We start from the raw sequence: 17933 nt of genomic DNA, 5'->3' as shown, positions 1-17933 counted from the left end.
TTACATGTATAAAGAGGCATGTACAAGAAAAATCATAGCACTATTGACTGTAAAAAGAAAACAACAACGACAACAACAAAACCAAAAACAACCCAAATGCCCATGAGCATGAAACTGGATGAATCTATTATTATGGTTTATCCAACAAAAGGAATACTATGCAGCAGTGAAAATGAACCATTTACAGCTACGCACATCAACACAAACGGATCTCAGAATCCACAGGATGTGTGTAAACACGGCACACTATATACTGTAGGACAAATTTGCACAAAGGCCAAAAATAAAACCAAGAAAATTACAGTTTGGATACAAATATATCTGTCATAAAATAACCAAAAAGGACACAAATAAAACAGTGCTTATTCTAGAATACAAAGAACTATTGTTCTTTGTATCACACACATTCGTAGGGTACATGAGGAATATTTCATCATTTAAGGAATTGGTAGACCCAAATAGCCTGCCTTGTCAGACACTAACTAGCTATTCACCACCATTTCTTTTGTCTTTCTGGGAGCTGGCCTCCAACTTCCAGCTCTCCAGCTCGCCTTATCACGGTGGCAGCGCGTCCCTCCGTGTAGAGCTTCCCACCTGCATGTACCGGCTCCCCAACGTGCACGGCAGGACAGGCAGCCCGGCGCCGGACGCAGGCCACGTGCAGGAGGAATCTGACCCTTCTCTTCAAGCTCTTGAGTCCCGCCAAGATGACATTTTAAAACGTCTGTACGAACTGAAAGCTGCCGTTGATGGCCTCTCCAAGATGATTCAGACACCAGACGCAGATGTGGATGTAACCAACATAATCCAAGCTGATGAGCCCACTGCTTTCTCGACCAGCGCATTGGACTTAAATTCAGTGCTCGGAAAGGATTACGGGACGCTGAAAGACATCGTGATCAACGCAAACCCAGCCTCCCCTCCCCTGTCCCTGCTGGTGCTGCACAGGCTGCTGTGCGACCACTACAGGGTCCTGTCCACCGTGCACACGCACTCCGCAGTCCAGAGTGTGCCAGAAAACCTCCTCAGGTGCTTTGGCGAGCAGGCCAAAAACCAGCCCCGGCACGAGTATCAGCTGGGTTTTACTCTGATCTGGAAGAATGTGCCGAAGACTCAGATGAAGTTCAGCGTCCAAACCATGTGTCCCATCGAAGGAGAAGGGAACATTGCACGGTTTCTGTTCTCTCTGTTTGGCCAGAAGCAGGACGCCGTAAATTTAACCCTCATAGATAGCTGGGTGGATATCGCGATCTTTCAGCTGAAAGAGGGCAGCAGTAAAGAGAAAGCTGCCGTGTTCCGCTCCATGAACTCCGCTCTCGGGAAGAGCCCCTGGCTGGTGGGGAATGAACTCACCGTGGCCGACGTGGTGCTGTGGTCGGTGCTGCAGCAGACAGGCGGCTGCGGAGGGACGGTGCCGGCCAACGTGCAGAAGTGGATGAGGGCGTGCGAAAACCTGGCGCCCTTCAGTACGGCCCTCAAGCTCCTCCAGTGAGTTTCCGTAACTCTGAAAGGTTGACTGCGAGAATGGTGCTGCCTCAGGCCTGTCGTGGGTGAAGGAACCTGTACTCAGATCAGTGTGTTTCGGCCAGTTGCCTAGAATCAATAAAGGCGTCCTAGATTAAAAAAAAAAAAAAAAAAATGTGGTTAGGTGCCACCTAGTTGTGGACCGGGGAGGGTGGGCAACGTGGTAGACACTGCCACCAGGCCTGATCCAGACGGCCGGACTGGCACCCACCACACTGTTCTCTTCAGGCTCGGGGGCCGAGTGGCTAGCAGAGTCACTGCCTGGCAACAAAACCCCACTCCCACCCTGCGCTAACCTGTGCTGTGAGCCCCTGAGATTTTGGGGGTTGCAACAACAGCTACCTTATTCCTGCCCAATACACTTGCTATAAGGTGATGACCATCCAGCCTGAAATTGAGGAGCTCCAGAAATTCAGAACACAAACTGATGTCTATTCCAAAGAAACGAATCTCTCTGCAGCGAGGAAGAACGAAATTCCAACCCACCTAAGAAACTGGGGCCAGAAGTTTCCCTTCTTGGAAAATAAACAAGCTGAAAGAAAGTTAATCCTACTAAAATAGGAGAATTCACAGGTTTTAATTCAAGCTAGTTTCTTACCGCTGGTTCTAGTTCCCTTGTGAGGCATGGAGAGAGCCTTCCTATTTAAGCATTTGGAATCGAGAGACCAGGCATTCACACAGCAATGAATGATGGGATCATGCCGAATATTCCACAGAAAGATTACAAGGAAGGGATGAGCAATTACCTCTTGCGCCCATATGCTCGCAGCTGCAGAAAATAACATTTGGAGCAGAATGCCAGCAATAGCTGTATTTTCTGAGTACTTGCTTTAAGCCAGGCATTTTTATCATCATCTTACGAACACATAGATCCTCATAACTGTGATAGTGCCCTTATCACTGCTTAACAGACAAGGAAACTGAGGCACAGATTGTGAAGTACAAAGTTTAAGGTTATTTCAATCTTAAGGAGCAGAAATGAGATTGTCCAAAACATGGGACAGTTTTTTCCCCTTAAATGTATTTGTTACACAGAAGCCCCAGTCCTCCTTGAGTTTTCCCTTAAACATCCAGTGGGCCCAGCGGTAAATGACAAACAGCTCCAACTGAAAGTAGCAGCAAAAACTGAAGCCCAGGGTTGCCTGGGAGGCTCAGTGGTTAAAGCCTCCGCCTTCAGCTCGGGTCATGATCCCAGGGTCCTAGGATCGAGCCCCGCATCAGGCTCTCTGCTCATCGGGGAGCCTGCTTCCCCTCTTCTCTCTGCCTGCTTCTCTGCCTACTTGTGATCTCTCTCTCTCTCTCTGTCAAATAAATAAATAAATAATCTTAAAAACAAAAAACAAAAAACTGAAGCCCATCTCTGCTCTCTAGAAGCCCAATAAGGGGAGCAAAGAGCAGATGTGGGGAGGGGCGTGCTGAGAGCAGTTTCTCATTGTCCCCACCACCCCTCTTGCTACTGCTTTTGAAAATCGTCAACCTGACATGGAGCATGTTTAGAATCCCTTATTTTAAAACAAAAAAAGTAGTAATAAGCATGCCTCGAGTTCCTCTTGGGTGTATAATGTTCCATGAGACGTAAAATAAGACTGGCATCATTTGTGAAACAGGATCCTCAGCTCCAAGTTCCCGGGATGCAGAATTGAACACAAACATGACAACTACTCCATTGGATCAAAGGGAAAAAAAATCAATATCCTGTTTTCCTGAACCACAGAACTACTAATTGCCTTTAAGTGGACAATATATTTCAGTGAAGTTCGATGAGCTAATTGCCTTCCTTCCCTTTTCAGAAGTCTATCATACTGCAAGAAAGGGAAGTTGCCTCTCTGTTTATCGACTGCTTTAGGAAAAGCATAACATGTATGTCCTGCTGCTAAACCAAAGAAAGAATTGAAGATGGGAAACAATGAGCAAGAGGACATAAAATATAATTTTTAAAGTGGGTAAAGATCTAGCAACTCTGAAAACAGCAGGAGTTGAAAACCATCAGAAAACACATCCGTGGGTCCCTGTCGCATTTACCTGCCCCAGTAATGAAGCCAACATGAGACAAGCGCTTGTTCTTTTTTCCAGACATTGCTGTAAACATTTCTACATGTATTATCTCACTGAAACAACCAAGTTTTAGATGAGGAAACAGACGCGAAGAGGATTTAAGTAGCTCATGCAAGGCGACCAGGCTTTGAAGAGACCCAATGTTTAAAAATGCATGCGTTAGGGGCGCCTGGGTGGCTCAGTGGGTTAAGCCGCTGCCTTCGGCTCAGGTCATGATCTCGGGGTCCTGGGATCGAGTCCCGCATCGGGCTCTCTGCTCCGCGGAGAGCCTGCTTCCCTTCCTCTCTCTCTGCCTGCCTCTCTTGTGATTTCTCTCTGTCAAATAAATAAATCTTTAAAAAAAAAAAAAAAAAAAATGCATGCGTTAGGTGGAATCCCTGTGCTGTACACCCGAAACTAATGTAACATTGTGTGCCGGCTCTACCTCCATAAAAAAAAATGGAAAGAGGTTCTGGAAATAAACAATGCTGGTGAGTTCCAGCAGGAAACCACCTCTAAGCAACCACCCTTTGGCTTGCTTCTCGTCTTCCGATGACCTTAGTGAATGCTGGAGGGGAGGAGTCCGGGTATGCCTTTGCGGAGAATTCTGCATGCTCCGAAGCCCTTGAGCATGCTGTCTGGGAAGCATCCTCCTGAATATGAACAGAATTATAGCAGCTGTGGAGTGAGGCTTCCAGAAGTCCTACCAGAAGGCGTAATAGTGATCAGATAGTGTTGACTGATCTCTGGTGCATCATGTGGAGAGACAGAATGGAGCGAGAGAAGTTGAGAATGCCGGTGTGAGTGTGAGAGCAGAAGGAGGGAACAGAGGCAAGAAAAGAAAAAGAGTAGTAAGGATGATTTTACAGTAGCTTCTAGACTGTCGTGAGCCGTATTGCAAATAGGTATACTATCAAATAAATTGTATGTGATTCTTTTAGAATAGCATTACAAGAGACCAAAGACGTCCGTCCCCTCAATTGCCAGAGTTAAGAAAAGTAAAGGTATGTTAGGTTAGGCAAGTTTTAAGTGATCCAGCTGGTTAATGTCAAGGCGCAGAAGAGAAATCGGGCTTCCTAACCTGGAGTTCATTGCTCTTTCCATAAGCCTGTGCCACAATGTCTAATAAACAATGTCAGGTTTTGATTGTCAGCATCTAAATTTAATATGAGCAGGAGACAGCAAAGTCTTCTGGAGCTTCTAGATGACTTTCCCCCCATCCGTGTGAAGTTGCTAATAACCTGCTGTCAGTGAAAACAACCCTTGTCGGCAGCTGAAGAAATGGATTGGAAGTAGGGGTTTGAAGTCACGTAAAAAACACAGGTGTTGCTTTGTTCAATTAAAGCCTAACAAGAAGCTTAGTGGGATGAAAGGCTGGGAGGTGGGAAAGGAAAAGGAAAAAGTGACGTCATCCTCAGCTGGAATTGTCAGAGAAAGGGTAACAGGGAGCAAAGAGCTTCCTAAGCACTTCCTAAAAGGGAATTTGGAAAGCTGGGAATTCACAGGACTACCTTTCCTCCACAAAACAATTCACACGTCAGAAAGACAATTTGTGAAAAGATTTCCCGTGTTTCTCAAAAAAATGCAAGTAGGAAGTCTTGGTGGTTAAAATCAAAGATTAGATGTTGATTGAAGCCAGTAACAAGTTATAAAGTTGAAGGACTTTTTTTGTTCATTTTGCCTTTTTTTTTTTTGGAAGGGACCAGAGGGATCGATTCTGTTTAATTTTTAAAGGCTAATCTCCATACACTGTAGAACAGTGGACAGTAGTAGGCACTTGACCTGCGCTCCTGTAGTCAGAACTGAAATGTCTTTTTGGTTTTTAATAATGATAATTTACTTTTCAGAAGTTTTACCGACAATAGGCAACGTTCCAAAATTAGAATGTATTGTGGACCACTGACGCTTCACTTGAACACTGTCCAATTCTAGTTAGGAATTCCATTTAATACAGGAAAAAGCAACCTTTATTTAGATCGCTTATTTTGCATACCCCAAGGCAAGGAATTCTCAGGGCCTGAAGAATGGATTGAAAAGCCACGGAGAGAAGCATTACTGTAAACTCTTTGTCCCCTTTCCCATCTCCATCATCTTTAAATCCAGGTACATTTGTAGTAGGAATTTGTTCTGTGAAACCCCGAAGCAATATTTCTCTTCATCTCCATGACAACGGCTCCCTATCAACTTCTGAAGGAACTTGTCTGTATTGTAAACAGACCTCTCTTGGCAATTGGCCTGTTTTCTTTCTCTATCTCATCTTCCATCTGCTCAAAGGCTTTGCTTCAAAAAGAAATAGGTTGCAGGTGTGTACTTTTTCTTTCTTTACCTCCTCCCCCTTTGTTTCTGAAAGAGGTCGATCTTGGAGATTAAAATTCTCTTAACCAGTGACTTTAACAATGTCGCAGAGTGAGGCTGAGTACCTGTGTGTACCTGTGAGCCAACACCGGGGACATGATCAACATGTGGCACGCTTGTTTCCATTTTAGCACACGTCCTCGTGGAAAGAGGAAACTAATACCTTTCATGAAGTAAATTCTAACTGCAGAATAAACCCACAAAACTATTTGGTGCCAGTGAGGAATGAATCAGAAAAAAGACTGTTTTCAGGATTTTTCCTTAAAGACTAATGTGCCTATCATAGAAATAGTCATGGCAGAAAGAGGCCCTTACCAGTAATCAAGGTGAGAAAAAAATATTATTTCCTTTTGGAAAAAAAAAAAAAAAAAGAAAGAAAAAAATCTCTTCTGTGTTTAACCTGAAGTTTTATGACCTCAAAATGGCATACAATTTTAATCCTCAAGGCTTGGAATGTAGGTAACTCATCAAATACAATCAATTTGACATTTTTATAAGTTCATTTACTGATACTCTTAAGTCCTTTTTAATTCACTGTCCCGGCTACTGGATTATGCGACCTACTAGAGGAAACAATTGCCTGACATTATGCCAGGTATGAAAAAAATATAAGAAAGTCAGCCAAAAAAAAAAAAATGAGAGAGAGATACATTTCCTTTAACAAAACACCAAGTCTGAACAGAGATAACTGGAAAAAGTAGTTGGTTCGAGTTTTAGAGAGGTTGGGGCCTAAGAATCACAATCTTACATCACCACTGAAAATCGTATTTTATTTGCTCATTTTATTCTGTTTTTAGTTTTCCTCCTGGGGTTCATGAGGAGTGACTACCTCACTGGTAATATCAGAAGAAAGATCTTTGATATCTCCAGAAACCCCTGATTTGGCAAGTTCAAGGGTCCTTCTTGTAGTTTATAGAATGTTCATGTCTTTATCATTTTGTCATATGGTCTAACTTGTACATATACTTGCTTGTTCCCTCAAAAATTGAGTGCTTACAATGTGCTAGCAGCTAGGAATGGGGTGATAAACTCATCTCTTGTCCTGAGGCAATTTTAATCAACTAACCACAAAAACATATGTAAAATGAAGAGAACTTTTTCCTAAAAGATTATTTATTTATTCCTGAGAGACAGAGTCAGAGAGAGGGAGAGGGAGAAACAGGGTTCCTATTGAGCAGAGAGTCCTGATGTAGGACTCGATCCCAGCACCCTGGGACCATGACCTGAGCTAAAGGCAGATGTTCAACTGATTGAGAGACCCAGGTATCCCAATAAGTGAACTTTGAATAGAGGAATTTGACATCTAGCATTTAGAAACAAATTTAAGAAAGACCTCACAGCGAAAGTGAGGCTCGAGCTAAAATTAGAGGACGATGTAGTCGTCAAGCCACAGCCATACATACTGCATTTTCTGTCTGTTTCTGCTTCGTAGGATTTCAGTCCCACAGGAGCAGACTATGCTGTCTTGTTTGTCACATCATCCTTATGGCCTAAAACTGTGCCTGGCATGAAACTTGACCACAAGTATTCATTAAATGAATGAACTAAAATGAGTTGCACTAAAAGAGGAAAGGGAAGAGCAATTCAGACAGGCGTTTGCAAAGACTCTTTAGCTGGATAAATCATACCATATGAAAAAAAGCCTTAAAACTCAGAAAAGGGACTACAGATTTGGAAGCCTGGGGTGCTAGTGGTGCTTCAAGCTCCTCAGTGATAAGGCAGTGGGATCCATTTGTTTTTACTGGGCAGCCAGTGGGTTTATCTGGACTGTACTGCTTTCAAAGAAACCACCTTTGTGTAAAACCTACCCTCCCATGTCACTGTCAACATTACCTATGAAAACTGGCCAGTTATTCTTCTCAGATCAGTATGAAAGCTGGACCAGTACACCCACGGGGCAGTGCAGGAGCTAACATGCACTGAGAGACAAAAAAGAGACAAACCTTCCCTTCCTCCTCTCTTTCTTTTTGTCCTTCTATCTCCCTCCTACCTGTCTTCCTTCTTTCCTACTCCCTTTCTCCCTCCTTCCTTCTCTTTCTCCATTCCCTACCTTCCCCCCACCCAGAACTATGCAGAACATACTTTCCTCTAAAAATGTTTGGTGCCCACGTTTAAATGGTAAGAAGAAGGTTGAGAACAGAAAATATGTTGACCTCGAGTTGACCGGGTCAACATTAAATATCTCTGAATGACCATGATGTCTCCCAGATCCCAACTTTAGGAAAAGACTCCCTCAACCCAGAGCAGGCATCCACATCAATGGAGAAACTAAAACAGTATCCTCAAAAGAAGTTACCAACAACAGCATTTCAACCCTGCCAGTGAATCCTGTGTGCGACCGCACCCGCGTACACAGTATGTGTGTGAAATAATGGAGGCTTTCTGAAGAACACTCAAGGGTTTTAGTTTAATTTGAAAGAGAAGCAGGATCTGGAGCAGAGGTAGAACAGAGAACTACTTTTTCTTTGCATCGTGTAAATGTTTTCAAAACCGTGGACCATTTGGGAAAAACGAATCACCTCCAAAGCAGACTCCTGACATGATCATCATAGCTCAGTGGAAACTACAGCAAATAAGCACAACCAAAGGAATGATTGTCCTTACTCCTCTCCAGGGTCAAACAGGAGGCCTTCCCCTGGTGGACCGAAGAAATGTAAACTCTCTCCTCCAAAGGACAGGCAATGAATTCAATAGTAAAAGCCCACGTCGTGAGCAAATTTCCTCAAAACTGGAAAATGTCTTGACCTACGCTACAAATGATTAATCTTGGTATTCACCTTGATGTCTTCTCTCCTCAGCTCTGTGCAGGAATTCAGCACTGGGATGAATCATTAACTATGTCTTTTAGCCACATACCATAAAAGTTTAAAACATATTCCCCAAGACCAAACGAGGCTAATGTTTTGTTTGTGAGGCATGTCCTACCTGAAGGCACAAAAATACATTCACACTGGCGGGAAGGGCGCGCTGTGAGTGTTTCCCCTCCGTTTGGATCAGCACCTGCTAGTCTAGTCTTGTGTCTCTTTCAGTCTCTCAGATAGTAGTTCACTGCTGAGAGGCCTTTGAAAGGCAACAGATAACAAACCCTCTTTAGTCCCTTGCTTTTCAATAGAATAACCTGAAACTTCTTATCATGAAGGCCCAGTCAGACCACGATCTTGGGGAGGGGCTGGGGGTTCCCAGGTCCTAGTTCCATGTATAATGTGATTTCTTTTAAACAAAAAATGGGCTAAACTAAAGCCAAATCCATGCCCCCAAATAATTTTGTACAGCAGTGCCAAAGACAGGCAGAGTTCCCCTCCCCATTTTTCCTCATTTCAAGGGCAAGACATCTTCTGCCCTTGTGCGGGGAACACGCACAGAAGAAAACCAGCTAGACATCAAGGCATCAAGGGCCCTGTTTCGGGGTCGGGGGTGGGGGCCGCAGACTAGTTACACTAGCACACATTTGCAGAGCTTCCAAAGAAGATGCATTTTAAATAGCCCCTGAACAAGTCGAACAGTCCTATAGTGACCTCAGTCAGGTATGGAGGAACAGCTACCCGTGGCCAGAAAGAAGAGGGTGTGAGCTCGCCACACACACCCAGATTATGTTAGACATTCACAAAGCTGTTTTAGGAGAAAACCACTAGTCAGGCTAAAAGAGCTTTGATTTCCAAACACGAACAAACCAATGTGTGTGTACGCATGTGTGTGCAAGTGTGTGCAATTCAAAGGATCCCTATCTACGAATAGACTGTTTACTTGGCATGTCGTGATTTGCAAGAAGCTAGTACTTAGTAAACTGCCTGCGCTAGAAACCGTGACTTGCAATGCGTCCAGCCATCATTCACAAATACGTATCCCAGCAAATTGTAGGTGCTACGCACACATTCTTTGTCGAATGAATGAACAAATGAATGAATGAACAAACATTGTTGCCCATCCTGGGCAAGTTGAGGAATTCAGCAGCACAACTCTGCGATTGACTAGCATGAGTCATTAGCAAATGCTAACGTGTGGTTCTCTTCTTGCTGGGTACACGTGTAATCTGTCATGGTCAATTACAGTTCTGGCACGGCCAGCTAGTGCCTCTCTGACTGACCAGTGTCAAGTCCCTGAACCTCTCTTTACTTCCATTCTTATTTTTGCAGCTTGCAGATACAGACTGACCATCTTCTTCAAAATCGATACGAAGCTAAAGGAGCTACTGCTGGACAGATCAACTTAAACTAGTCAAATTGGGTCCCGTAGGTAAATCCACAGAAACGCAAAGACCAGTGGTTTTCAGGGTCTGGGGCAGGCAGGGAAGAAGGAGAAGGATTAGAGAATGTCTGCTTCATGGGTACAACGTTCCTTTTGGAGTGATAAAAATGTTTGGCAACTGGCTTGCCCAACATCGTGAATATACTAAATGCCACTAAATTATATACTTTACAATGGAGACTTTTAAGTTCTATGAATTTTGACTCAATAAAAAATGTCTGTCATCATATTTATAGTTCTACAGCATGTTTCTGCTAAGTCTGTGAGAAGAGTGGTATGGTGAATGTTGCCTATGGACCTGTTTGGAAAAGACAATGATTATCCCATCTTCGTTTTTCGATAAGCACACAGTAAGTTTACAAAGAACTAGCATGGCTATCCGTGATGAATGTGGGGATATCCTGATAAAGTTACACGGATATGAGTCTGGACCTGAAATGAGGGTGAATTTCGTGACTCAGTAAGGCAGAATATTTCTGGCAAATAATCATTTGCCTCCTTGATCGTATTAAAGGGAAACTCACTAGTATCCATGCTATGAAAAACAATAATGATCAATATTAGCTGAATCGCAGTCTATTCACACACATTCCCTGAAAGTAAAGATTTCTCTCAAGTAAGTTCTGTTCTCACAAGTACACCTGAACTTCACAAATCTCACTCTTCAATGCGTCAACAATTATTTATTGAGTTCTACGTAGATAGTATGCTCTTGGCATTACTGCCAGACACTGAAGGGTAAATGGAAATGAAAAACAGGTTTTCATCTCCATTATTTTATTACTTACAAAGTTGGATTTATCAAACAGACAGTATCAAGTGGTAATACTTGGAATTAGGCAAACAAATGCCACATAACCCTGCACTTACATAACTCTTGGCAAAATATTTCTGCATATATTACTCTTACAGCCAAGATGGGAGGCAAGCAGAGTAGGATTATTTCCTGCCGTACTACAGGATTGGAAACTGCAAGAACACACAGTAAGTCGTCCATCCAGGATGGGAACCCAGGTGTCAGACCCCTAGCTTGGTACTCCTCTCATGACAGCTCCTAGGGGTCAGACGATCTGAGCTCTGCCATGAACTTGGTAGGTGAAAGCAAGTCCCTCCACCCTTTGAATTTCCATTTTCTCCTCTTAAATGAAATGGCCGGGGCACATTTTCTGAAATGTACTCTTTTTCAGCCTGCGTTGTCTCAGTAAATGCAAGAATTGCATGTTTACGAGCTAATCATCCTTCCCTGTCATTTCTTAACCCAGGTGTGCCTTTTACCTTTGTATAACTCAGTTCTTGGCTACCGCAACACATGCTTGTATGTGTGTGTGTGTGTGTGTGTGTGTGTGTGAGAATGCTTGCTAAATACGAAGTTTGTGTTTGCAAGGGCACTTCCGTTCAAGTTGGCAGACAAAGAATTTCCTCAAATCCCTCAGCCTACAGCATAGCAGCTTTTCAAGGTCATGCCTGTCTTATCCATAGGTAGCCTTCTTCCTTGTTTACTATATCCCTTGCTGTACATAGCACTTTGGTCCTGGCAACATGCTTTTCCATCTCTTGTCTCACTTGACATCACTAGTACCAGGCAAAGGCTCAGATGAAGCCACACTATCTCTCCCTACACTAACACGGCCCTACACCTAGTCCTATTGTTCAGCTACAAGGAAGAGACAGAGATAAGACCGGGTGGGAACCGGACCCAGTGACAGCCAATCAGAAAAGCTTTTGTCTGTAAATCTGACCAGGGGTGATTCACCAGCCACCAATCCCAGAGGCTTTCAATGGGAGAACAAAAAGTGCACTGTCATCCCAAAGGCTTTGCTTGGGTTGATTCCCTTGTGCAAAGAAAAAAAAAAAAAAAAAACCTTAGGCTAACTGTCAAGAGCAACTTCAGAATTCCCACCAAACAAAGCTCAAGGGAGAAGAGTTAGAAGAGATAAGCTAAGTGTATTGCTTCTGCCTCTATGGTTACAAAAAGGGGTAGAGACAAATGGTTGCATAATCCAGGGTAACTTGTCCCCAAAAGAATACCCCAACAACCTCATTTCTCTTAAATGTCAACAAAATCATTGTAAATAATCAAGTACAGCATTCCCATTGCAGTTGGAGACAAATCTGTGTGTCACTTCCTTAGGCCGTCCCTGGTTCTTACTATGCTTGGGTATGGGAAAACTGTATTTTTTTTTTTAACTTGTGTACTCCAAAATATTTTTAAAAATATAATTTCAAGCAAGCCTTTCCTTTCCCTTGGTTAAATTTTTGAAGTTTTATTCCCATGGCATATGGTGTTATCACACTCATAAACTTTATAATCTAGAAAAATGCCCAGGAACACCAAGTGTGCAGGAAACCAAGGTCAGGTGATGTGAGTAGGTAAGCATTCCAGCGGGTGGTAGATGGTGGAGAGGTGACCTTCTCCATCCAGAGAAAGCCTCTCACTGCTCCTGTCTACAAGGGACTTCCAGAGTTAGAGGGGAACGGTATTAAACAAGGGAAGCAAGAAAAACAAACAAACAAAAAAAAAAACAAAAAACAAAATCTGTGGTCCCCTACAGCATAGGAACACCATACTTGGGGTCTGACTGCTTTCCCTCCACGTCGTTCTCAGTACTGTTACTTAGTTCATATTCTCAGTACTATTACTTAGTTCATATTCTCATTAGGTGTGACATGGTACAGCCAAACGGACCCTGCAAAGCTGATCCAGAGATAACCGAGTTCTAACTGTAGCACCGAGCTCTGACATTACTATTAGATGTCCTCGGCCCAGTCATTTTTCAATTCTTTATTCACTGACCACTCCACGATTACTTAGTAGGTGGTTAATGTTTTCCAAATGCTGTGATTGATCCTGATGCTGAAAGCCTCGCTCATGACGCCCTTCAAGGAAGGCTTTCAGGCAGCTCCTGACACATGATTTCGGCAATTTGTTCCCTAGGACGCTAGACCCGGGATGGTGTCTGTCTGGGTCGGGAATGGGCAGCCAACCTAACCATGACCTAACCATGACCATCTATTGGCCTTCCAGCAGTTTATAAGCTAGCTGGTAAGAAATGCCCCAAATGCTTCTCTATCCTGGATAATAAGCCATTGAACCATGATAAGAATATCTTGGGGTGGGTGGCGGGGGGGGGGGGGCAGTTAAATGTCAAGTATGAAAGAGGGCAACGTGTAGTGGAGTGCAAGAGAAGGCAGTAGAGAAATACACCCTTATATACGCACCATGAGGGATAGATCCCATGTTTTTGTAAACTGAACTCAGTGGAGAGACTAGACAACAGATAGTAAGAGAAGGAGGTATCTTGGGGTGCCTGGGAGGCTCAGTTGGTTAAGCATCTGCCTTCGGCTTGGGGCATGATCCCAGGGTCCTGGGACTGAGCCCCACATCACCCGTCTGGCTCCCTGCTCAATGGGGAATCTGCTTCTCCCTCTTCCTCTGCTGTTCTGCCCCACCCCTCACCCCTACTCGTGCTCTCTCTCTCTCAAGTCAATAAAATTTTTTCAAAGTAGACCTCTTTTCCAAGAGAAAAAGATTCATCAATTTAATAAATGTTTATTGCACATTTTTCCACGTGTAACAATACGAATGAGGGGGGTGCCTGAGTGGCTCAATTGTTAAACATCTACCTTAGCTCAGGTCATCATCCTAGGGTCCTGGGATGGAGCCCCACATTGGGTTCCCTACTCAGCAGGAAGCCTGCTTCTCCCTCTCCCACTCCTCCTGATCGTGTTTCTTCTCTTGCTGTGCCTCTCTCTGTCAAATAAAAAATAAAATCTTAAAAATAAATAAAGATACAAATGAGAGCACAACAAAATCCATGTCCTAATGGAGTCTACTGAAAGAGCCAGACATTAATCAAATAATCATGCTAACTGGTCAAATCTCGGAAGATAAAACCACAGGGAGCTACAAGATGGTGCTCCCTGCAGACTTCTTGTGATGGTGACATCGGCAGGGAGATCTGAACAAATAAATGGTATTTAAGTGGGCAAAGTAATTTGGGAAGAACCATGATATTATGGAGACTTTGGAAGAGTAGGGAGCAGGAGGAGAGAGCAAGGTTAATCTAGGAAGTTAGGGAGAGGCCAGATCATACCAGGCCCTGGAGGACATATTTAATGATTTGGATCTTAATCCCAAGAGCAGTGGGAAGCCATCAAAGGATTCCAATAGGGAGAGACCAGCTGAGATGTGCATTTAAACTGACAACTGTGACTGTCATGTGGGAATTAATGGGAATGGTTTAGAATGGAAAGACCAGTACAGAAGCTTCTGCAGGAATCTAGGGAGGCCCCAGGGATAGGGAGGGGGGATGGTGACAGCCTGGATGAGGGGGCTATACAGTATCCTGAACATGTGTGCCTTCCCTTGGGGAAAACACTTAATTCGTCTCTGCACATAGACTGTATGGCACAATCCTGGCACCAAGCAAACAGTCAGGAAATGGTTGTTGAAGAAATGGAGATCAACTCTACAAAGTCAGCGGTTAGTAATGGTGTCACAGGTTTCCTCTTCCACAATGAATATCCCTGTGAGAGAGGACTAGTGGTAGAATTTTGGGTACTATGTTACTCTCTCAGAGGAAGTATTTGAGAGCTAGGGAGACCAAACATTTAGCACCTCAAAGTGACCCCATTAGAGGTACCTTCATCCAAGATGCAGAACAGAATATGGGTAAAGATCAGAAGGTTCTGGAATCAAAGGGCCCAAATTCACCTCACAATTAACCAGTTTTTCACTGTGTTGAAATAAGCTACTATCTCAACCCTGCCTCCCTTTCTTCACTTGTAAAATGGAACATGAATAGTATAAATGCCCAGCTCAAAGGATTATTGTGAGGACTACCTATGTTCATAAACTTGATTATCATCCTCACCTAGGTAGCGAGCTTCTTGGAGAAAAGCACTCTTTCTTAGAAGACAGGGCCTACGACATATACAAACTCCACAAACTCAGTGATACTGCATCCTAACCCATAACCCTGAGGTTGAGGATTTCATCTCAGCATGTTTGTTTCAGACCCGTCTTTTCTTCCCAGTCTCCTAACATCTTTTGTATCCTGAAAGGGAACATTCTTCTCACCCTGTAATTATCAGCCTTTCCATCAGCTTCCTCTTTTCCTGTTCCAAACAAAATTATTCAGTCTGCTTACCTTTCCCCCCGACAAATCCTGCCCAAATTTCAAAGTTAATTGCTTCGACTTCCATTACACACCTGCCTTGCTTTATTTTGTCTATTAACTTTGCTTTCTTGTAAGTAGATTGTATCTATTCCGCTTGTCCCCTTTCCCTTATTAATGAACTTCCTAGCCCTGGCAGCAGTTGAAGAGTTACCCTTCAACCCAGGCTTCTCAAACCCGTCTCCAAATTCTTTGCTGCTTAGGTGATTGCTTCTGGCATCGTCCTTGCCAATTCACCTTTGTTAAGCAACTCTTCTCTCTGAAAACATCCCTTTCTGACAAAGCGCAGGAGGGAATTATTCCTCCAAACAATTTTTTTAACTGCTCTTTCTTTTGAGTGGGCTTGATTTTCTCCTCCCTTTGAATGTCTCCTAACATGCGTCTTCCAGCTCGAATTGCGCATTGTCCATACCTCTGGCAGGTAAAATGAGAGACGAGCTACACGTCCAGGCACTCTTCCAAGAGGAATCAAATGAAAGCCCACCCAGCTCTGTCCCTCTGAGTGCCTCTGAGCATGGGCTGGTTTCCTTCAGGAAGATTAGCTCTGCCTTTTCCAATTTTTATGCCCCACTGGCATTCCTCACCTTCCATATCCTAATGCTGTATAGGCTGATTGTTCTTCTCCTTAATTGTACTCTTAACACTGATTCTATCTACTTATTCTAGACCTAGTTTCATGGCTCATTGCAAACTATTCATCTCCCTACCTACCCCCCACAACCTCTTGGATTTCGTTATATAATTCTTAAACAAGCTCCTTAGGCTTTTGTTTGTTTCAAATGCGTTTTTATGCGGGGGCTCCTTCTTGTTTCATTTTTAACGCTTACTTGTACCTCTCTAGGGTTAGTTACCGTGGAAGGTTGTGGTTTCCAGGGCTCTGGGTTTTGTTTGGCTGCTTTTCTGCCCTCACTTCTCAGTGCTCAGTTTAGTTGTTATCCTGACTCATAATTGGTGATATTCAAATGTGTCTCCTTATTTACAACCTATTCCGTACAGAGAGGGGGTACTGGGTTGAGAATGAAAGACTCAGGGTAGAGAGAACAGTGGGTACTATCTGGCCCAATCTCCTCTCCACCGTTGATGTCCTTCTGCCTGCATTTAGACACTTTGAGTGACAACAAGCCTGTAGCTCTACGAGGCAACACTTTCCACCTTTAGACATGTTCTGCAAACCACTTCCACATCATTATGAGATCCATCTCACTGTAATATTCTCACACACATACCACTCCTGCCTTCTGGGGTTCCATGTGACACGTCTGCTTCCCACTACTCATCAAGTATTTCAGGTGTTTCGCAATAGGTGCCCTAAATCCTTGGCTACTACTCTCTTCCAGGCCAATTATCCCAATTTCCTTCAACAACCCATCAAGTGTCTTGGCCTCTTCTGCCCTTACTCACACCTATAGGGTTCTTATTGCTAATGCCCCTTCTGACCTGGCCTGAAGTGCAATGTTTCCCAAGGATCTGACCATCTCAGAGCATGGTGCAAGGGTGACCATTTTGCTACCTTAATTAGCCTAAAACTGCGTTAGCTTTCAGACATCCTTACTTTCTAGTGACTCATACATTGTTTTAGTCCTAATTTTTAAACGAGTTATTCTCAGATCAGATGTCCTCTACCCCAGAATAGCACCGCTCACGTTTAGAATCAAAATGTAAGGCTTTGCACGCAACCTTATTAAACCGCCTTTTGCGAATCTTGACACATTTTTTTCAATGTCTCAAGTCCTTTTAAAATTCCCACTCTAGTATTGAACACTGTCATTCTGCTTCCGCTTCTTGACAGAGGGAGGGCTAAGGACACAAACCAGAGAGCCCCACTCAAAGTTGGGATCAGTGAGGTCCATCAGCACTCCTTCGGTTCACATGGCCAGGAGCTGTCACTCTCTGGAACACACAGCACTGCCCACAGTTCTTTAAGTGGTATACAAAGCTCAGCTCCACACCATGATTATGATAATAGCTAACTTGCATTATGGGCCTATTATGTGTCAGGTGTGTTTTTCTAAGAGGTTTACATGCATTAACTCATTTAGTCTTTGTAATAACTCTATGAAGTAGGCCATGTTGTTATTCCCACTTCACACATAAAGAAACTAGGACACAGACAGTTAAGATGCCTGGTCAGACAGTGGCGGCATGGGGATTTCAGCTGAGTTCTTGAAGACTCCAGAGTGTGTGGTCCTAACCCCATCTTGAGGTTCTGTCAAACGACATGCAGAACTACACAATTTTTATGACTCTCCTGATTAACCAAATGAGTGCTTTCCAAACTCAGAGATGTGGCCGGTTTAATGTGAATTCTAAGTGATTCTAAGGGAAAACAAAGGTGGCTTTTAGTGATCGCAACCTCCTTCTAAGTCCTCACAAACTAGGTCTTCAGTAATTCATAGCTCGTGCTTGGCCAGGAGAAGCCAACGTGGATCACGTCAGGATGCACAGTTGTTCCTTCTCTGTATGTTCCACGTGGCATGTACTACCCTCACAGCTCACGGGCAATGATTCAGAGACCATATTTCTGCAACTCCCTGGACTACCCTCAGAAATAATAAACCGATTTAAATCCCCGCAGAGACAGACCAGTTTAGATATTTG

The 17933-nt window shown here is 43.6% G+C and overlaps 1 protein-coding gene across 1 annotated transcript; it reads left to right on the top strand.

Moving 5' to 3' along the window:
- Positions 1-418: 418 nt before the first annotated feature.
- On the top strand, positions 419-1608 carry LOC123956079 (aminoacyl tRNA synthase complex-interacting multifunctional protein 2-like). The gene has a single exon (XM_046028325.1). It carries the CDS (start codon positions 419-421, stop codon positions 1490-1492), a length of 1074 nt encoding a protein of 357 aa, XP_045884281.1. The 3' UTR covers positions 1493-1608.
- The last annotated feature ends 16325 nt before the right edge of the window (positions 1609-17933 follow it).

The sequence above is a fragment of the Meles meles genome, chromosome 14 (assembly GCF_922984935.1).
Source record: "Meles meles chromosome 14, mMelMel3.1 paternal haplotype, whole genome shotgun sequence".
NCBI classification, from domain to species: domain Eukaryota; kingdom Metazoa; phylum Chordata; class Mammalia; order Carnivora; family Mustelidae; genus Meles; species Meles meles.
This window is presented reverse-complemented; position numbering and strand designations above follow the sequence as displayed.

Bases quoted from the DNA above. Each gene is read 5' to 3' on its own strand.
- LOC123956079 (XM_046028325.1), top strand. From the start codon at position 419: ATGAGGAATATTTCATCATTTAAGGAATTGGTAGACCCAAATAGCCTG.